This window comes from Hemitrygon akajei, chromosome 11, assembly GCF_048418815.1.
Source record: "Hemitrygon akajei chromosome 11, sHemAka1.3, whole genome shotgun sequence".
Classification (NCBI taxonomy): domain Eukaryota; kingdom Metazoa; phylum Chordata; class Chondrichthyes; order Myliobatiformes; family Dasyatidae; genus Hemitrygon; species Hemitrygon akajei.
Genome location: NC_133134.1, coordinates 162,225,895 through 162,247,876, shown reverse-complemented (window position 1 = coordinate 162,247,876; position 21,982 = coordinate 162,225,895). Strand labels below are relative to the sequence as shown.

The following is a 21,982-nucleotide window of genomic DNA, read 5'->3' as shown; positions in this document are numbered from 1 at the left end:
GAAGATTTAAACTTTAAGGTAGCCATAACTAGTACAGGGTTAATGGTTCTATTCTTAGCAGTGAGGAGGAACAGAGAGATCTTTGAATCCACATTCATAGCCCTCAAAGTTGCTGTACTAGTTGATAGGATTATTAGGAAGGAATATGGTTTGTTGGTCTTCAGTAGTTGTGGGATTGAGTTCCAGAGCCACGAGGTAATGGTTTTCTCCTAGAATGAAGGAGGATGAGAGATGACTTGATAGAAGTATATAAGATGATAAGAGGCATAGGGAGAGTGGACAGTCAGAGACTTTTTACCACAGCAGAAATGGATAATACAAGGGGGCATAATTTTAAGGTGATTGTAGTGAAATATAGTTGGGTGTCAGAGGTAGGCTTGGCTTACTGGGAGAGTGGTGGGTGGGTGGACTGCTCTGTCAGGGGTTGTGTTCGAGACAGATACATTATGGATATTTATGGTACTCTTAGATAGGCACAGATGGAAGGAAAACGGAGGGTTATGTAGGAGGGAAGTGTTGGATTGAGTGTGGAGTAGTTTCAATGGTTGGCACTGTGGTGTAATGGTCTATGTTCTCACTCTTTCAGAACTTGCTGATCATTTAGAAATTCATCTGCAGATATAAAAACAATTTAAAGTTAAACATGGAAAATTAAGCAAAATGGGGAGGAGGGCCACAAATAACAGAAGTACAGAGGTTTAAGAGTGGTGTTGGGACATCGGTCAGTTTACAGGAATGGCTGTTGGTTAATAATTTGAGATTAAAATCCCTCAATGAATGGGGTTATGTGATAGAGCAGAGATATTGGCATCTGTCTGATCTGCTGACTGGGATAAAAGTATCATCATGATATCAGTGACTAACTTGCATGTTGATACTCAATGCCTGGGGTCTATTCCTGACACACACAGGGTGAAGTGATCTCTCATTTTCCATCTTGTTCTACAGGTAGCTGGCGACTTGTACAACATGTTTTACACACGTAACACCTTGCATCGCAGGGCCTATCAGCACAAAGTGGTCAACATCATTGAGAGCATGTGAGTATTCCTGCAGTGTGGCTGGTACGGTGCTTTCACTCATTTTACACCCTTGTGTCCACCCACTCATCTTCTCCCAGCCCTTGTGCTGGTGAATGGCACTGGCTTGTGTGAAAGGCACTGTGACCACATGGGTCAACCTATGGCTACTAACTGGCAGATAATGTGGTCACACCCTTTACTAACCAGAACGTGGAGTGTTTGTTGCAGTGTTCACTCGGGTGTTGCTGATGAGTGGTGAATCTGAACACATGTTTCCTTACCCTTCCTCTCTCGTAGCCCAAGTAAGCTGAGGCCATTCCCACATCCATTTTTTGTGTTTGCTGTCAACATCAGAAGGAGGCTGTGTGGACAACAGTACTGACACGATTCTCAACATGTTCATCCATTAGGATCACAGAAGCAATGGTGTTGGCAGATCCACACATCCAGATCAGCGGCTCGGGTGGGGAGCAGTATAGAATGTCAACAGCCATTGATGACATGGAGGCTTACACCAAACTCACAGGTGAGTACTTTTGTCCTTAAGTTTCACCAGAATTTACTCTTTAATCATCAATGTTCACTTCACAGGACAAGGCCATCCAGCTATTGCTACCTATTTCTGAGTGTCCACCAATAAATCCCACTGCCCTAGTCTTTCCCCTGTTGCCCGCCATTCTTTTGCTGCTTATTTGAAGATCAAGTTGTTTTGCAGGTTTTTCTGGGCAAACTTGTCCTCTCTATAGGCTGCTGCATTTTGTTATAAAATAGCACCCCGTATTCTATCTGGGTAATCTACATCCTGGCACATGAACATGGAATTCTCAAACTCCCAGTAACTGCTCCCCCTCTGTCCTTTTTCCTGTTTATTCTTCCCTTTATTCAGACTGAAGGCAGCGACTGCTGAAACAGTTTTATGCTCGGGAAGGGAAGATGGTTAGCATCATGATGGTGTAGCTGTCGTTTTGAAGAAAGCCATTGAGAAGTGCTTGCTGGAGTGGAAACCAATCAATAGTAGACTGATGAGAGTCAGGCTGAGAGGGAAGCAAGTGAACACGACTGTGATCCAGTGCTATGCTCCGACTAATGATAGTGATTTTGAAGAAAAGTAAGTTTCTATGAGCAACTGCAATCGGAGGTCGAGTTAACACCGTGCCGTGGACCTCCCATCGTCATGGGAGATCTAAATACCAAAGTGGGGAATAACTAGGGCCTGTAATGTGCTGTAGATTTCTATGTTCTATCAACTTGCACTTCACTAGGGTCACAGGCACCATGGATGTGAAACAATGAACAACAATGGTGAAAGACTGTTAAAATTCTGTGCCATGAACAATCTGGTCATAGGAAGGACCCTCTTTCCACAACATGAAATCCATAAACGGACATGATGCTCACCCAGCGGACGTGACAAGAACAGGCTGATCAATGGCCCACTCCAAGATGCCACTGGTGTACATTGGCGACTCTCAGCGGGCTGCAGGAAATTGTACTAGTTTTCCTCTTAAATATACTCCTTTTGAACCACTCTTACGGCATCTGCAGAATATAAATTTCCTCTTAACAACAGAGAATGAAATGACATCAATGATCTTCAGAGCTCACGTTCGACAGTTGAATATGGACCAGTTAAGGGCAGTGGCGCCTTTAAGGGTCAACAGCATGGCTGAAAACACGGCAGGAGAGATTGAATTCAAACCAGGCTGAAGTGCAGGGGAATGAGGCCTCCTCTACCCAGCATCTTGTTGGCGAATGTGCAGTCACTGGAAAATAAGATTGACAATCTCAGGGCAAGGCTGCTGTCTCAGAGGCAGATAAGGCAGATCTCAGTTGTTGTTGCACTGAAACCTGGTTAAATGTAGACACCCCTGACGCAGTGGTACAAGCGGAAGATTTTATAATTTTCAGAATATATCAAACTTTCAACTCTGAGAAGGGAAAAGGTGTCAGCATAAGCTTTTTAGTCAATTCTCTTAAGTGGATCAACGTTGGGCTTATTTCAACTTCTTGTCACCTGAATGAGGACAATTAATAATTAAATGCAGACCATTCCACATGGAGATCTCATCCATGATCCTGTAAGCAAACATTTGTGAAACTGCATGAAGCTATCTGTGAAGAAGAAACGGACCATCCTGATGCATTGTAAGTTATAGTCAGTGACTTTAACCAGTTTGAAGGAAACTCTGCCCAATTATCACTAGCATGTCACCTGTTGCACCAGAGGTCCCAACGCACTAGACTACTGCTACACTATGACACAGAATGCCTATCGTTCATTCCGGAGACCATGTTTTGGCAAGTCGGATCATTTGGCTGCACCTCCGCTACCTGAATACAGGCAGTGACTAAAGAGCAAGACTCCAGAGATCAAGACAAGTAAGAGGTGGTTTCGGGAGGCAGAGGAACGGCTACAGGATTGCCTTGAGTCAGTGAACTGGGCCGTGTTGGAACTCATCTGAGGTGCTGAGTGACTATGCCAGAGTCATTACAAACTTTATTAAAACAGCAATGGATGAGTGTGTCCCCACAAAATCCTTCAGGGTTTTTGCCAATCAGAAGCCCTGGATGAACAATGAAATCTGGAATGCTCTGAGAGCCGGATTAAAGGCATTCAAGTTTGGAGATCGAGAATGCTACAAAAGGTGCAGGTATGATCTCTGCAAAGCTGTCTCTCAGGCAAAGTGGAGATTCCAGACTAGACTGGAATCAAAGAGGGATGTTCAACAGCTGTGGCAGGGTTTGAATGCTATAATGGCCGACAAAGTAAAATTTTGTGTCATTGGGGACAGCAGAACTTCACTTCCAGGTGAGCTCAATGCCAAACGGTCATCATTTCATACAATGATCCTCCGGAACGAACTCTGTATTTTATGGCCAAGAAGGATCTCCAACCATGCCCTTCTCTTTCAGTGTTATCAAGAGGACCTGGCCACAATCATCATGAGGAGACATTGGAGATGGATTTGGCACATGATGATAAGAGAGGCCAACTTCATCATCAGGACAGAACTTCACTGGACCCCTGAAGGGTGGAGGAAACACAAGAGACCAAAGACAACTTGATGCCACATCATTGAGGCAGAAATGAGGACCCTGAGTTACATCTGGGGCACAATAGAGAAGATGGCCAAGGACAGACAGAGACAATGGACCTTCTTTGCTGCCCTAAACACCAGCTGGGTAATAGGCAGTAACTGCAAAATAAAGCATATTATACACAATCGATCTGGTGATAGTATTGGTAAATGGGGTGACTAGGCTTGTGTCAGCTGCTTCAAGAACCAAATGGTTGAGGAACAGTGGCTGTTCCGGAACTTCACTACGTACACATCACTGCACCTTCTGATTACTCCTCCAGGCAGAAGGCAGTGAGACCTTCTCTTCAAACAAGTGAAGAAAGTAAGAATCCAGAGTAACAGAAGGCCATTTGGCCCATCGAACATTCTCTACTATTGAAGACCATGGCAGAAATTCTATCTCTGCACTATCTCTGTATTCCTTGATTCCCTTACAAAAGTCCACATCTGTGGGTAATGTACTCAGCAGATGGGTATTCCATTGACAAACATGCTGTGCCATGGAATTGAATTCCAAGAGTTCCTTGACTTCATTTTTCATGTTATGGTTGGTCTCAGGGGCTGCAGTCTAAAACTATAACATTAAGAGATCTTAAGCAGAAAAATGTACATCACTAACCACTTTTCTAAATGAATGTAAAATTATTCCTTTTTGTTTGGAAAAGTACAAACTCCTTGGACGCAGAACTCGGAGACCTTTAACAACATTCAGGATGAGTTAGTAAATTGGATTTTACATCGGTTTCATAGGTGAACCCTGAGAGTAGTTTGTAAATTGTTGCCTCGCTAAATGGAGGCCTGTGACTAGGGTGGCGCAGGGATCGGTGCTGAGTCCGTTGTTCTTTGTCAGCATTCTGCAGTTCAACTAATTTAGAGGATGACAAGTAATTTTTTGATTTCTGTACTGCTACTCTTGCTGCTACTGAGATTTGTTTTCCCTTTTGTAATGTGTTTGTGCTTGTTCCAATGGTGTTTACTTGTGGCCTTGCACATGTGTGTCATCTCATTGGTTTAGGAATATATATGTGAAACCCTGATCTGAACCAGGAAAAAGCACATAATGAATTTTTAAATAATTTTAAGAATTTAAAACAAATCTCAATTGCAGTAATAGCAATACAGAAATAAAAATAATAGTTATCATCCTCTAAATGAGCTGATCTGTGGAATGCCGACAGACTTTCACGCAGCCTCTCCTCTCTCTAAGTCTAACTTTAATTCTGACTCGACATACTCTGACTCTCTCAATGTACTGTTCCCTGTGACAATGCTAACCACCAGCCGTGGTCTAGCCTTGGACAAAACACTCAGCTCTGGCACCAAACAGGTGCCCCTTTTATTCCCATCAAAACACCTTACACTGCTACTTTTCCATGTGTTTGATACCTGCACCATGAATTCAGCTTCCAGTGAAAGTCATGTTTTCACCATCTTCCTGTGGCGGTCCTCGCACACGGGGCCCGAAACGCCATCGGAAGCTGCGAGCAGACGCATGACCCGCTCGGGGCGGACCTTCCGGGGACGGTCTGACGTCACGTCCTCCCCGCTGTTCGCAGGGACCCATGGGAAGGGGGTTTTAAGCACGCGAGTTTGACCATTCCGAGTTCAGCTCTCTCTGCCTCCGTGTGTTCCTTTTGTAGCGCCTTGCACGCCGCTACATTGGTGACCCCGACGTACCAGACGGCATCTGCAACCGGCGACTCCGCAGCCAGCCATGAGTTCGAGCAACTCGCACAGCGCGGTCGCTCTGAAACTTCCGACGTTCTGGGCCACTCAGCCCCACGTTTGGTTCGAGCGGGCTGAGGCCCAGTTCAATACCAGAGACATTACGGCCGACGCCACTTGGTACTACTACGTGGTCAGCGCGCTTGACCAGGAGACGGCAGGCTGGATCATTGACTTCCTACGCCAGCCGCCAATGGAGGACAGCTACGCTTAAGGCGCTTCGGACTCTCCCGCTGCTAACGGGCCGTGCAGCTCCTACACATGGACGACCTGGGCAACCGCAAGCCATCCGAGCTCATGAATGATATGCTGGCGCTCCTGGACGGCCATAAGCCGTGCCTTCTATTCGAACTGTTGTTCCTCGAGCAAATGCCAGAGGACGTTCGCCGCCTCCTCATGGGTGAGGATTTCAGCAATCTGCGTGGGGTCGTGACTAAAGCAGACGTCCTTTGGCAGAGCAAGCAACGTGAAGCAGCCTCCATTGGCCTAGCCACGATTGCATGCCCCAAAGCCCAGGACCCGCAGCCGAAGCCGCCAAGACCCAGGGGGAGACAAGTCGACAGTTCGGAGCAATGGTGTTTCTATCACCAAAGATGGAGTTCAGGCGCGTGCCGCTGCCGTCCACCATGTACTTTTCCGGGAAACACCGGGGCCAGCCGTCACTAATGGCTACAATGGCTGGCTACCGAGACAGCCTCCTGTATCTCTGGGCGGCACTTCCTGGTAGATACCAGGGCCGAAGTCAGCGTGCTTCCCCCCTCGAACATGGACACTCGTAACGCGGCCCCAGGCCCCGAACTCACCACCGCAAATGGTACCAGTATTCGGACGTAAGGCCTGCGAACTATCTCACTGCATTTCGGGTCCAGCCGTTTCACTTGGACTTTCACGTTGGCGGCGGTGTCACAGCCACTACTAGGGGCAGATTTCCTACGAGCCATCTGCCTCCTGGTCGACTTGAAAGGCCGGCGTTTGGTCCACACCGAGACATTCCAGACTTTCCAGCTCGGAGAAGCCAAGCTACCAGCCCTCCACCTGGTGGCAGAATTCCCCTCCATAGTCACCCCGCAGTTCTCCACAGCCAACCCCAAGCAAGGCGTGCAGCACCACATCTCCACGCAAGGACCGCAGCTGCACGCCCGAGCTCGCAGGCTCCCACCTGACAAGCTCCACCTCACCAAGGAGGAGTTCTGTAAGATGGAAGAGATGGGAATCGTACGCCGCTCAGACAGCCCGTGGACATCCCCACTGCACGTGGTGCCCAAGTCCACAGGAGGATGGAGGCCCTGTGGAGACTACAGAAGGCTCAACGACGCCACAACCGCCGACAGATACCCGGTACCCTACATCCAGGACTTCACGGTGAACCTGCACGGAGCGACCATCTTCTCCAAAATTGACCTGGTCCAGGGATACCATCAGATCCCAGTGCACCACAACGGCGTGCCCAAGACAGCCCTCATCACCCCATTTGGCTTGTTCGAATTCCTGAGGATGCCTTTTGGTCTCTAGAATGTAGCCCAAACTTTCCAGAGGCTCATGGACTCGGTGGGACGTGGCCTGGATTTCGTTTTCATTTACTTGGACGATATCCTGGTGGCCAGCAGTTCACACCAAGAGCACGTGGCACATTTGCGCCAGCTCTGCCAACACCTGAGCGACCACGGACTGGCAATCAATCTGGCAAAGTGCCAGTTCGGGCTGACGGAGATCGACTTCTTGAGCCACAGAGTCAACCGGCATGGCGCAGTTCCCCTACCGGACAAGGTCCAGTCCATCCGCCAGTTCCCCAAGCCCAGCACGGTCAAGGGCCTGCAGGAGTTCATGGGGATGGTCAACTTTTATCATCAGTTCGTGCCGTCGGTGGCCCGCATCATGAGACCCTTGTTCCTCCTGATGGCCGGCAAGGTCAAAGAAGTGGCATGAGACGCGGAGTCCACGGAGGCGTTCAAGCAGGCCAAGGAGGCGCTGGCAAGGGTGGCCCTCCTAGTGCACCCGAGAGTCGATGTACCCACGGCACTCACAGTCGACGCTTCGGACACGGCAGTCGGCGGAGTCCTGGAGCAGCTCGTTGAGAACCAGTGGCGACCACTCGCTTTCTTCAGCCGGCACCTATGGCCACCAGAGGTGAAGTACAGCGCCTTCGACAGAGAGTTGCTAGCGCTCTACCTGGCTATCCGGCATTTCCGGTACTTCCTCGAGGGAAGGGAGTTCACCGAGTATACGGACCACAAGCCCCTCACCTTCGCACTGGAGAAAGTATCGGACCCATGGTCGGCTCGGCAGCAGAGGCACCAGTCCTTTGTTTCGGAATTCACCATGGACGTCCGCCACATTGCAGGGAAAAATAACGTTGTCGCCGACACACTGTCTTGCCCCTGCCTCCACTCAGTAGGCATATCGTCCTCAGGAACAGACTACGCAGCACTGGCGGAAGCACAAGGGTCGGACCCCGAGATCCCGGCTTACTGCACCGCCGTTTTGGAGCTCCAGTTGGAGGACGTCTCCATCGGCCCGGTAGCGGATCGACTCCTGTGTGACGTGTCTACCGGTGAACCCTGACCTGTGGTACCAGCGGCATGGAGGCACCGGGTGTTCGACACGCTGCACGACCTGGCCCACCCGTCCATCCAGGCGTCCATCAAGCTGGTAGCAGACACATTCGTCTGGCACGGTTTGCGCAAACAGGTCGGACACTGGGCCAGGACCTGCGTACACTGCCAGACCGCCAAAGTCCAGCGGCATGTGAAGGCTCCACTCCAGCAGTTCCAGCCGATGCACAGGAGGTTCCAACACATCCACGTGGACATTGTCGGCCCCCTGCCAGTCTCCCGGGGTGCCAGGTATATCTTTACCATGGTAGACAGGTTCACCAGATGGCCGGAAGCCGTACCGCTCATAGACACGTCCACTGAGTCCTGCACCAGGGCGCTCATTGCAAACTGGATCGCCAGGTTCGGCCTCCCAACGGACATCACCTCCGACAGAGGGGCGCAGTTCACGTCTGGTTTGTGGACAGCACTGGCGCAGCTCCTGGGCACCCAGCTGCATCACACCACGGCATACCATCCCCAGTCCAATGGTTTGGTAGAGCGATTCCACCGGCATCTCAAGTCGGCCCTGATGGCACGCCTCAGGGGCCCAAACTGGTCAGACGAGCTTCCCTGGGTCCTACTGGACATCCGCACAGCCCCCAAGGAGGACCTGGGCATCTCCTCGGCGGAAATGGTCCACGGCGCCCCCCTGACAGTCCCAGGCGAGTTCGTACCAGAGGCCCGAGGTTCGGAAGAAACTCCAGCTGCGGTGCTAACGAGGCTGCGGGACAGGGTAGGGACCCTAGCGCCGGTCCCGACCTCCAGCCATGGTCCCACGCCATCCTTCACCCCTAAAGACCTCCGAGACTGTGAGTATGTTTTTATTCACAGGGGCATGCACAGGTCACCTCTACAGCGGCCATACGACAGACCCTTCAGGGTGATCCGGCACAACGGAACCACGTGTGTCGTGGAGGTGGGGGGCCGGGTGGAGACTTTTACAGTGGACCGCCTCAAACCGGCGCACTTGGGCATTGAGCAACCAGTAAGGGTACCCACACCTCGCTGGCAGGGCCGGCCACCCAGGCAAGCCACACAGACTGGGGGCTCCACTCCCCTGATGGACGTTTCTGGGGGGGGGGGCGGGGGGAGAGGGGGTGTGGCGGTCCGCAAACACGGGGCTCGAAACGCCATCAGAAGCTGCGAGCAGACGCATGTCCCGCTCGGGGCGGACCTTCCAGGGATGGTCTGATATCACGTCCTCCTCGCTGTTCGCAGGGACCCATGGGAAGGGGGTTTTAAGCGCGCGAGTTTGAATCACTAAAACCATTCCGAGTTCAGATCTCTCTGCCTCCGTGTGTTCCTTTTGTAGCGCCTTGAGTGCCACTACATTCCACTGTTATGGCTGTACACGTGTACTCCCTTAATTTTCTCAAACTTTGCTGTGGACTGGGTCTCTTGTACTCTCCTAAATAATCGCACTGCAAATTAGCACCATTTTGTCTTTCAGATTTCCATTTTATTTTAGTGTATAACAAGTAGGAATCACATTGAACTTTTTCCTTACAAGACTATGGTACAGGTACAGGCCAAAGTGACTCGACAGAATATCAGTTTGACATGTACAAGGTAGGCCTGGGTCTGTGCTGTATTGCTGTATAACTGTAGAACTCTATTGCTAATAGGGACAAATCACACATTTATCTTCCTAATTCACTTTAAGTCAACCAGAAACAAAAGTTTGTTAGATCAATGCAATTACATGTTGTTATAAAATGTTTTTCTTTGATCTTGTATTTTGTTTTTACAGACAGTATCTTTGAACAGATTCTGAATTCCTCTAAACCTGAGCTGAAAGAAGCACAGACAATCCTGAACAACATTATAAACCGCAACCTGTACAAATGTATTGGGCAGACACAGGCTGAAGAAGGGAAAACTATTAAACGGGTAATTATTACGGGCTGGTATTCTCTGCCTCAACTCTATGTATTACTCCCACAACCAGAAGGCAGTGAACCTTCCCTTGAAACGAGCTGAGATTGCATGAGTCAGGTGTAATAGTTTTAGCCCTTTGAGGCTCTCTGCTATTCAACATTATGGCTGTTCTACCTCAGCATCATGTTCCTGCACCTATTACACCCCTGATTCAAGCTGTGGTCTAGCCTTGGATAAAACACTCAGCTCTTGCACCAAACAGGTGCCCCTTTTATACCCATCAAAACCCCTTACACTGGTACTTTTCCATGTGTTTGATACCTGCACCATGAATTCAGCTTCCAGTGAAAGCCATGTTTGATCCAACACTCTTGATTCAAGCCTGCTCTGCCATGTTGTCATGGCTGATGCATTTCTCTCAATTTCCTGCCTTCTCCCATATCCCTTCAGGCACTGACTCATCTGCCCCAAATATACCCCAATGACTTGGCCTTCACAGCTGCATGTGGCAATAAGTTCCACATATTCACCACACTCTGGCTAAAAATATTCCTCTTTATCTCCATTCTAAGTGGACATCCCTCTATTCCACTCTTAGACTCCCAATCCAGATGAAACATTCTCTCTAAAACGATTCTGTCAAGGCCTTATAACATTGGTTAGGTTTCACTGAGATCTCCCCTCGTTCTCTGATTTCCAGTGATTTTTGGCACAGAGCCATTAAATGCTCCTCATATGATAAGCCTTTTAATCTTGGAATCATTTTTGTGAACCTCCATTGAAACGTCTCCAATAACAGCAGATCCTTTCTGCGATAAGGGGCTCAAGACCGCTCACAGAACTCCAAATGAGGCCTCACCAGCACTTTAACATTAACATTAGCAGCCTTAACATTACATTCTTGCTTTTATATTATAATCCTCTCCAAATGAATGCTGACATTGCATTTGCCTTCCTCTCCACCAACTTCACCTTCAGGGAGTCCTGCGTGAGGACACCCAAGTTCCTTTGCACCTCAGATTTTAAAATTTTCTCTCCATTTCGAAAATAGTCTACACTTCTATTTCTTCTACAAAAGTGCATGACTGTACCCTTCCCAACACTGTATTTCACCTACCATTTCTTTGTCCATTCCCCAATCTGTCTAAGTCCTTCTGTAGCCTCTCTGCTTCCTCAGACTACCTGCTCCTCCACCTATCTTCATATTGTCTGTAAACCTGGCCACAAAGCCATCAATTCTGTCATCCAAATTATTGATGTATAATGTAAAAAGAAGCAGTCTCAACACACGCCTCATGGAACACCACTTGTCACCAGCAGTAAACCCGAAAAAGCTCAATTTATTCCCACTCTTTGCCTCCTGCCAATTAGCCAATGCTCTATCCATGGTAATGTAATTCCTGTAATACAACAGGCTTTTAACTTGTTAAGCAGCCTCACTTGTCAAAACCCTCTGAAAATCCTAGTAGATAACATACTCCAATTCTCATTTGTCTAACCTGCTTGTTATTTCTTCAAAGAATTCCACTAAATTTATCAGGCAAAATTTTCTCTGAAGGGAATCATGCCTACGACACCCTATTTTATCATGTGCCTCCAAGTACCGGAAACCACATCCTTAACAATCAATTCCAACAGTTTTCCAACCACTGAGGTCAAACTAACTGGCCTGTAATTTTCTTCCTTCTGCCTCTCCCCTCTCTTGAAGAGTGGAGTGACATCTGCAACTTTCCAGTCCTCTGTAACCATGCTACAATCCATCGATTCTTGAAAGAGCAATACTAATGCCTCTACAATCTCTTCAGCCACCTCCATCGGAACCCTGGAGTGTACACTATCTGATATATGTGGCTTATCTACCTTCAGGCCTTTCAGTTTCTCAAGCACCTTCTCCCTAGTAAGGGCAACTTCACTCACTTCTGTCCCCTACGCTCTCAAACTTCCATCTTACGGCTAGTGTCTTCCACAATGAAGACTGATGCAAAATACTCATTCAGTTCATCGGCCATTTCGTTGTCCCCCATTTACTACTTCCCCAACATAATTTTCCAGTGGTCCAATATCTACTCTTACTTCTCTTTTACACTTTGATCTATCAAAGAAACTTTTGGTGTCATCTTTAATATTATTGGCAAGCTTAATTTCATAATCCAACTTTTACTTCTTTATGACTTTCTAGTTGCCTTCTGTTTGTTTATGAAAGATTCCCAATCCTCTAACTTCCCACTGATTTTTGCTGTATTAAATGCTCTCTCTTTGGCTTTTATGTTGCCTTGGACTTCTCTTGTCAGCCAGGGTTGCATCATCCTGCCTTTAGAATACTACTTCCAGGTGAACTAAAGTCGGTAACAATTGCTTCATACTCATCCCGATTCACAGACGAATCTCCGAATACAGTCCAGTCTACCGATTCAAAGCAGTCCTAAAACCACTCCCATCTTCCCTTGTCCATAGCTTCTGGGTCCTCACTACTGGTGCTGCCTACACTCAGGGAGTAGAAGTACAGCCAGATGATCAGACTTTCCATAGTGAGCGCATGAAACAGCATGGAAGGCATTCTTGATGATGGTGTAACAATGGTCCAATGTGTTGTTTCCTCTTGTACTACAAATGATTTGATGATGGTAATTATTTCGTGAGTTTTTCAGGCTGGCCTAGTTAAAATCCCCCAAAATGATGATGAAGGCATCAATTTCTGCTGTTTTGTGCACGTTGATCCCATTGCTCAGATCATCTAAAGCCTGTTTGACATTGGTTGAGGTGGAAAGTACACTAGTTCCAAAATGATCACAGAAATATCCTGCAGCAGGTAAACTGGAAAGCTCTTAATTGCAAGATATTCCAGTTCTGGTGAGCAGAATTGGGTCAGCACTGTATGTTTGTGCACCAAGAGGAGTTGATCATGAGGCACACACCTCCACCCCTGCTTTTCAGACATCAATAGTCCTATCCTGATGGTGTATATTAAACCTGTCAATCTGAATCACTACATCCGGCTAATGTTCTCTGATACAGCACCCTAGTGCTGAGATCTTCAATTTTATTCACTAGAGATTGTAGGTTTGCCAGCAAGATAGTTAGTATTAGGAGTCTGCAAATCCATTTCCTTAAACGCACTTCTATTCCCGACCTACAGCCACGTTTCCAACATGGAATCCAATTTCGTAGGGATATACAGAGACCCAGCTACTGTAACCTATTGGTTAGGATTGTGGGAATGATGGTGTAAAAGGCTGAGCTATAGTCAACAAACAGCATCTCGACAGGCGTTCTTATTGTCCAGGTGAACTAAGGCTGTATGAAAAGCCATTGAGATTGCATCTGCTGTAGACCTATTGTGGTTATAGGCAAATTGCAGTGGGTCCAGGTTTTTGCTGAGGCAAGAGTTGATTCTGGCCATGATCAACCTCTCAAAGAATTTCATCACTGTAGATGCGAGTGCTACTGTGTGGTAGTCATTAAAGCAGATCACACCACTCTTCTTAAGCACTGGTATAGTTGTCACCTTTTTGAAGTAGGTGGGAACTTGTGATCATAGCAGTGAGGTTGAAAATGTCCTTGATTACTCTCGCCAGCTGGTTGGCACAAGTTTTCAGAATCCTACCAGGTACTCCATTGGGACCTTCCGCCTTGTGAGGGTTCATCCTCCTTAAAGACAGCCTAACATTGGCCTCTGAGATAGAGATCACAGGGTTACCAGGTGTTGCAGAGATTTTCACAGCTGTAGTTATACATCTCTTTCAAAGCGGGCATAGAAGGCTTTGAGCTCATCTAGTAGTGAAGCAGCGTTGCCATTCATGCTGTTGGGTTTCACTTTCTAGGAAGTAATGTCATGCAAACCTGCCAGAGTTGACGTGCATCGGATGTCACCTCCAACCTTGCTCAGAATTGTCTCTTTGCTCTTGAATTCGCCCTCCACAAATCATATCTAGTTTTCTTGTACAGAGCTGTGTCACCAGATTTAAACACTACTGATTTATCCCTCAGTAGATGACATACCTCATAGTTCATCCATGGCGTTGGATACGATAGGGTCTTTTAAGAGACTTTTGGATAGGTACATGGAGCTTAGAAAAATAGAGGGCTAGGGGTAACTCTAGTAATTTCTAAGGTAGGGACAAGTTTGGCACAACTTTGTGGGCTGAAGGGCCTGTATTGTGCTGTAGGTTTTCTATGTTTCTAAGATAGTTGATATTGTGAGTCTACAGCTCCATTTTCTTAAACGCACTTGTATTCCTGACCTGCAGCCATGTTTCCAACACGAATCCAGTGAGAAGTGTGGCTACAGTCAGCTTTGTTTCCATTGGTTTTAAGCAGTGATAGTTTATTCAATTGCATTGCAACATCTTTACTAACTGTACAGACCTTGGACACGCTTGTGATTCTCAGCTGTATCAGGATGAAATGGGAATATTTAATTGTATCCATTGACCTCTGATGCTGCTCGAGATCGCCGCTCAATAGGTGCACCGGAGGTCCACATAGGCTGGTCAGTTTTGGCCAGCTCCTCTCTCATAACTCCGCAATTCCTTTTATTCCACTGTAATACTGATACATCTGGCATTAGCTTCTCCTTCTCAAATAGCTGGGTGAATTCTATCAATTGTGATCACTGGCTCCTAGGCATTCCTTTACATTATGCTCTCTAATCAATTCTAGTTCATTGCACAACATCCAATCCAGGATAGCCGATCCCCTTGTGGGCTCGACCATGAGCTGCTTTAAAATGACATCTTGTAGGCATTCTACAAGCTCCCCTTCTTGAAATCCAACATCAACCTGATTTTCCCAATCTACCTGCATATTGAAATCCCCCATGACTATCGTAACCTTGCCCTTTTGACATACATTTTCTATTTCCTGTTTTAATTTGTAAGCCACATCTTTGCTATGGTTTGGGGTCTATATAGAACTCCTATCAGGATCTTTTTACCTTTGCAGTTTCTGAGCTCGACCCACTATGATTGTACACCTTTCGATCCTATGTTACCTCTTTCTAATGATTTGATTGCATTTTTTCCAACAAAGCCACCCACTCCCTCTGCCTACCTACCTACCTGTCCTTTCGATACAATGTGTATCCATCAACATAATGCTCCTGGCTATGATTTTCTTGAAACCTGAATTCAGTGTTGCCCACAATGTCATACATGCTAATCTGTAACTGTGCTACGGGTTCATCTACCTTATTCCGTATGGAGGCTCCCCATGGGTGGTATTGGCCCTTCCTCCTTGAAGCCATTCATCTGAACAAAGCACCTTGTGCAACAGAGATGGCATCCTCAGCCATCTTCCCTCCTGTCTTCTCCCAGCTCCCCCCCAGAAAGTACTTCAACCCACACCACAGTGTCCATCACAAAAGCCTCTCCACGCAGTGTTCTCTGGAACCTTCTCCCAATTCCACCATCCTGATTGGCTGACACAACGTTCCTAAGTTGAATAACATAGTCTCTTATCTTTAGCTCAAGCCCAAACGTGCTAAAAGCAGAACAGACTGCTCTTAGAGAACTGCTAAAATGAAATACCTACAGCATCGTAAAAATCTTAACCAGGACGTTACACGATGAATGCACAGGACTCATAAGCAACAGGACTCATTATATTTCTTTGGGGGGAAAAGGCCATAATTATTGTTACTAATTCATCAATCATTGATAATCTCTGCTCAAAATTGTAATGGCATTCGAGAGAATTTGGGCATATGCTCTCAAAAACGTTTGCTATCCCTAAACGGTCATTTGTAACAATACAAGTCCTGTAGGTATTGACTGTCACAGACTGCAGGCGATGTTTTATTGTACATTGGATTTTATTTGTACATTTACAAATTTAACCAGACTCATTTGAAATGTTCCCTCTCCATCAGGAGGAGATTGCTAATCTGAAGGCTGAAGTGGTTACAGCTCTTCCCTCAGAAAGGGACGTTAAGCTCGAGGCAAAAGATCTCATTGTAAATGTGAGTACTGGCTTGTTAATGATGGAGAGGAGAGTTCTCTATACATCTGGCAGATTGTACCATTATGGAAACAAACCCTTTGGCCAGTCATCAGGTACCCATTTACCTAATCCTACCCTCACATATTTTATTCTCCACATGTTCCTATTAACTCAGTACAGATTCCAGCACACACCTACACACCAAGGGTATGTTACAGTGGTCATTTAATCTACAAATGTGCACAGTTTGGGATTTGGGAGAAAATCTGAGACCCCAATGAATTCCCCTTGGTTACGGGAGAGCATGCAAACTCCACATAGACAGTACCTGACGTCAGGATTAAAGCCAGGTTACTGATTCTGTGGCAATCACCAAACACCTGTGCACATACCTTATTTGATTCTTCCCTCACTTCCATCAAATGCCCCCAGATCCTATCACTTAACCACTCTGTAGGTGTAATTTACCACAGACATTTAACCCGATTGTCATTGGGATGTGGGAGGAACTGGTGCACCTCAGGGAAATTTGCGTGTTCACAGGGAAATTGTATAATCTCTGTACAGGAGTTTGGGATTGAGCCTGCGCTGTGGAACTAAGAGGCTGCACTTCTATCAATAGAGTAACTGTTATAATCGATGGGCTTGTGACCAATGTGATAAAAAATAGAGTTCGTTTTAGTTTGTTGCTATTTACGAGAGAGTAATTTGATTTTTACTGTGAATAAATATAACTAAAATTTCTCACACTAGGTTATTCCAATGAACTATGGGATGAAAGAGAAAAACCCCATTAATAATGTTCGATTCTACTGCAAGAATGACCCTGACAAGGCCGTCAAAATCAGAAGAGAGCAGGTAACCCCCCGAGCATCGGAGGTATAAACACGTCTGGCCACTGAAGCAGCGTGTGAACTCGTTTCCTTCCAGCCTTGCACCGGCCACTGTTGGGGTTGTGACTGGGGCTCTCGTTGTGGGCTTTCCACTGTTTTCAGTTTGCTTCCCAGCCATCATCGTCTCTGGAGATACTGGCCATCTCCCTGGGATTCAGCCTGTACTTGGTGTGTCTGCGATCTGAACCTTGCTCCGTTGCTCTAGGAAGCTCATTGTGGTCTGGTTGTCATAACAGGATAGTCTGGACAGGCTGAACATGCATTTCCCAGACTTTATAAATGTGAGAGGAGAATCGTTTGAAACATACAGTACAACAGGGCTTACCAGGGTTGAAGTGGAAAGGATGTTTTCTTTTTGAAACTAGGACTAGGCATTTATTTTTTTTAAATAGATGGTTGCTCATTTAAGAGGTGAGGCAAAGCCTTTTCTTTCAGTGATCATGCATACTTGGAACTTTTTTCTTTGAAGTAGAGAACTTGAGTATTTTCAAGACAAAGGCATGATAAACTGGTGGGTGGTCACTGTGAGTAGTCAAGATTGTGGATTGGAAGTTACAACAGATTAGTCATGATCTTACTGGAAGCTGCAATAGACTTGAGTAGCTGTGTGGCCAGCTACCTCGGAAATTTATATATCTCCTCATGGTTGGGGGTATTAATCTCTCTCACTCTGGTGCCCACCCAGGTATCTCAGATACTACCAGAAAGGTTTTCAGAGCAGCTGATCCAAGCATACTGCAAGAAGACCGACAACGAGAGTGTACAAGCTGCACGGAGACTCTTTGCCCAGTGGTGTACGACCAGGAAGTTACCCAAGCCAAGGGTAAGAAGAGGGGGTTATCTCTGTGTTACTGTAATTGTTTCTGCAAGTATTTAGATAAAATTATGATGGGTATCAATAGGGGAAATGCAAGCAGGCTTTCTAGATTGTGTGAGATTAGAACAAGAGGCCATGGGTTAAGGGAGAAAGGCAAAATGCTTCAGGTTTCATGATGGGGAGCTTCTTCACACAGAGGGAGATAAGAGTGAGGAATGAGTGGCCAGCAGAAGTGATTGGGGTTTAGTTTCAACATCTAAGAGAAATTTGGATAGTTATATGCATGGGAGGGGTATATAGGGTGACAGTCTGGGCACAGACTAGACAGATTAATAGTTTGGCATGGACTGGATGGGCCAAAGGGCCTGTTTCAGTGCTGTAAAGTCATGTGACTATTATGGGCATACATACCCTGCATATAGATGCCAAAATTCATTTTTCGCTGCTCTGTGCCTCCTGCCAAATGGCAACAACAGGAGGAGGGATGAGGTGCTGAATGATCTCATCATCCTGAGACATTGCCTCTTGCAGATGTTCTCAATCCTTTCTCTCCTTGGCTGTTATACTCCGGGAATATTAGTGTCGGTTTTATTGACGTTTGTCATGAAAGGAGACTGTGGAAATGTCCCCTTTCCTTCCTCAGAAATAATGGCAAGGAGGAGGTGGGTGGGTGGGAGGGATTTGAAACCTGAGGGGGTGGAAGGGGCTTTCGTTGAAAGGTGAGAGCAGTGTGGATTTGGAGGATGTGTGGCAGCATGGTATGGAAGTGCAAGGAAATTGTTTTTCTTAAGCCCTTTTGAAGTTTAAATAACGTGATGTGATATTCTTTTCCCTTTAGAATGGTGGTTAATCATTGCATGTTGTGTCTACCTGCAGGATCATGATGATATTGACCCTGCGTCAATGTTGGAACCAGCCCAGGAGTGACGTTCAATCACATCGTCAGGCGTGGAGCGATAAAGCTGTTTAAGTAGATAGAGAATGTTGTAGCTCTTCAAGTAGGAAAGCTGGGGAATTTCCTGTGCATCATGCAATTGTTTTATTTCTCGTCCTTGTTGGTTTAATCTCATAGTTTCCTTGGTTCTTTTCTGATTCCCAGTTTACAGAGCGCTTGCTTCAATGGTGAAAAGAAATCTTCATGCAAAGAAATTGAAATCTAAATGACTTAGGAGCAAGTTAGTTGAGAAGAATTGATTTCTTTTTCAACACAATATCTTCTTAATTGATTGCTCCCTGTTCCAGTTGGTACCTAACCTCAATCTGTAAACCATTTAGTTTGTGTCACCATGCAGAACATTGCAGAATGTGGAATACATTATTCACAATAAACATATCTTTAGTTCACCCCACCCCCCCAGCTTTCTGCAGGGATCGCTCCCTCTGCGATTCCCTTGCCCATTCTCCCTTCCCACTAATTTCCCTCCAGGCACCTAACCCTGCAAGCGGCCTAAAGGCTGCACCTGCCCAAACACCTCCTCCTCAATTCAGGGCCTTAAACGGTCCTTCCAGGTGAGGCAACACGTCACTTGTGAATCAGATGGGTTGTCTATTGTATCCGGTGCTCCCGATGAGGCTTCCTCTACATTGGTAAGACCCATCATAAATTGGGGGGCTGCTTCGTCAAACACTTCCGCATCGTCCACCACAAGCAGGACTTCCTGGTGCCAAAACTTCTTAATTCTGATTCCCATTCCTCTTCCAACACCTTATATTCCTCCCACTTTGTTGAGCCAAGCTGAGGTCACCGTCAGGGTGGAGGAGATACACCTTATATTCCTACTGGGAATTGAAGCAACATTTTGCTATTGCACTTTTTAATAATGGTCACTGGAATCACTTGCTATTTAACATACTCAGGATGTTTTTAACTTGTGAAAAGGCAGCTGGAATTGCACTATAGAAATCAGTGCACTGAACACATTTTATGCAAATTCCTTGCCCATACATGTGGGGTTAAAAGTTATGATTTGTGACTTTTATAAACTTTAAACCTGTTAAAATTCAAGCCAAGCTTAGTTTCTCCTGTCACTTCGTTGGCCACTTACTGTTCAATCATTACAGGGTGAGAATGGACCAGTGTTTCCAGGTTTCATTGTAGAGCAGTATGGATTTCTGACCAATAATGGAGAGTTTTCATGTTTATATTAGGCTTATTGTTTGAGAGTTCTCAATTAATATAATCGCATCATGATGTGATATCATTTGTAGACTTAAATAGGAACACTGTAGATAAGTATTCAGATCGTCCTGTGTACTACCCTTCACTGTCAAACCCTACACAACCTGCTTCATTCCCAGCTCTGAAATACAAGCTCATCCAATTCTTCACTCCTCATGACATGGGGAATTTTGTTCAGACATCACAAACATCTCATCCTTGCGGAAATGGAAACTAGTCAACGTTGGAAGCCAAAGACTGCACAGTTATTACTCAATCTGGGGTGCTTAGTGTCCAAGGGTGTAAGTGTGAAGATTATAGGTAAGGTCAGTCCTTTGTACTGAATCGTGTTTTCATGTAGTGTAAACTGGTGCATACAGACACTGGTTCCTTATTGCAAGTAACTTTAGCCGTCTGTGCCCACCATCTTCTCACAAGCTTATTTTAGTGTAAGTATAACATTGTATGAAAGTGATAATGAGAAATATACCAGTAGTACATTTGACAAAAGGATTTAGTAAATCACAGTCAAAAGAAGAAAGACATTTTGAGCTTTTGTGAAATTCATGGAGTAGGGGAAATGGAAGGACAGAACTAATTCTGTGATTGACTTGCAACTAGGAAGTCCGGTGTCCCCACTGATAGTTCCTGATGGGTGTTAACAATGGACAACTGCTCCCCACTCCATCCTTTCCCAGATTAGCATGGAAGTTCATTTAGTTGCTTTGGCAAAGCATGTGGGAGAAAGGAGAATGTGCTGATTGGCCAACACAAGAATGTTGTGGGTGGTCTGAATGATAACAGGTCAGGTTTGTAGACAATGCAAATACACTGTGGTGTACAATCGATTACTGAGGAGCTGGTAATGTCTCTGATTACGCTGTCCATGGTCCTGTTGACATTTAATGGGGAGCTGAGGTTCTTTGTCTCCCCGACTCCAAATAGTCTCAGGCGAATTTAACCCTACCTTATAAATGTGAGTTGTTTACTGGAGCTCAGGTGTTCCCCAGGTGAAGCCCGCCTATGCCCAAGGGGGGTAGAGAGAGAGAGATGCAAGAATGGATTCTGCCACTCTGCTTGCACAATTTATTGCGAGAGGTGAGAGGGTATTATCTCTGGTGAGGTACAGGCGGCAACACTGCAATAAATTGCCTTATTGGGGTATTTCAGAGGTAAAATAGATGTAGAAGTTTTCTGTGATTGGACAACTGAATGTCATTTCACTCCTTTTTCTTTTATTTTTCTTCATTTAATTGGATAATGAAAATTGGATTGTATTTGGTGGTAAATATGTACTTTGATAATGAAGTTATTTTGACATTCAGTTTACTTTGGATAGTGGGAAATATTTTTGTGACATTTGATATTAGACCACATAACTCCATCAGCCCTGTTTAAAAGGTCTCTCCTTGAGTGAGTTTGCATAATCATTTAGACATTAATTGTGTTTTCTTTGTCATAGTGGAATATTTAATGTTTTGTCTGTTTCTTGAATTATATGGCGATACAGTTAATGACAATGGAATATCAATAAAGTTGGGCTTATCTGATCAATATCTTATTGTGTGTAACTTTGTTGGTAAGTTCTTGTATTGTAGCAGTGACGACAGTTAAAGTCAATTTAACACAATCAATCAGATCCAGTCATTACCTACAAATGGGACTTTTTCACAACCTGAGATCTCCTGGATCTCTTTTGCCAGAGAACTGTGGAAGTGGCCATCAAATACAGTCAGTGGCCACTGTATCAGGCAGAGGGGGCCCCTGATGGCCACTGAGTGTGTGTTCACGTTTGTCAGTTGCAGTAGCTCGTCCACTTTAAGGCTCGATGTGTAGTGTGTTGAGATGCTCCTCTGCACACCACGGTCATGACACATG

General features: G+C 45.9%; 1 protein-coding gene across 2 annotated transcripts in view; it reads left to right on the top strand.

Annotated features, from left to right (window-relative positions):
• LOC140736206 (deoxynucleoside triphosphate triphosphohydrolase SAMHD1-like) overlaps nucleotides 1-21,644 on the top strand; it is a 48,053-nt gene extending 26,409 nt beyond the window's left edge. The window contains exons 8-14 of one of the 2 annotated variants that reach the window (XM_073062116.1): nucleotides 949-1,040; nucleotides 1,433-1,548; nucleotides 10,172-10,311; nucleotides 16,166-16,255; nucleotides 16,990-17,094; nucleotides 17,815-17,952; nucleotides 18,823-21,644. In XM_073062116.1, the coding sequence (XP_072918217.1) occupies nucleotides 949-1,040; nucleotides 1,433-1,548; nucleotides 10,172-10,311; nucleotides 16,166-16,255; nucleotides 16,990-17,094; nucleotides 17,815-17,952; nucleotides 18,823-18,873 (732 nt within the window). In that variant the 3' untranslated portion in view covers nucleotides 18,874-21,644. Of the gene's footprint in view, nucleotides 1-948; nucleotides 1,041-1,432; nucleotides 1,549-8,602; nucleotides 9,231-10,171; nucleotides 10,312-16,165; nucleotides 16,256-16,989; nucleotides 17,095-17,814; nucleotides 17,953-18,822 lie in introns of those variants that run through there. The other variant, XM_073062118.1, reaches the window with a different exon arrangement.
• The last annotated feature ends 338 nt before the right edge of the window (nucleotides 21,645-21,982 follow it).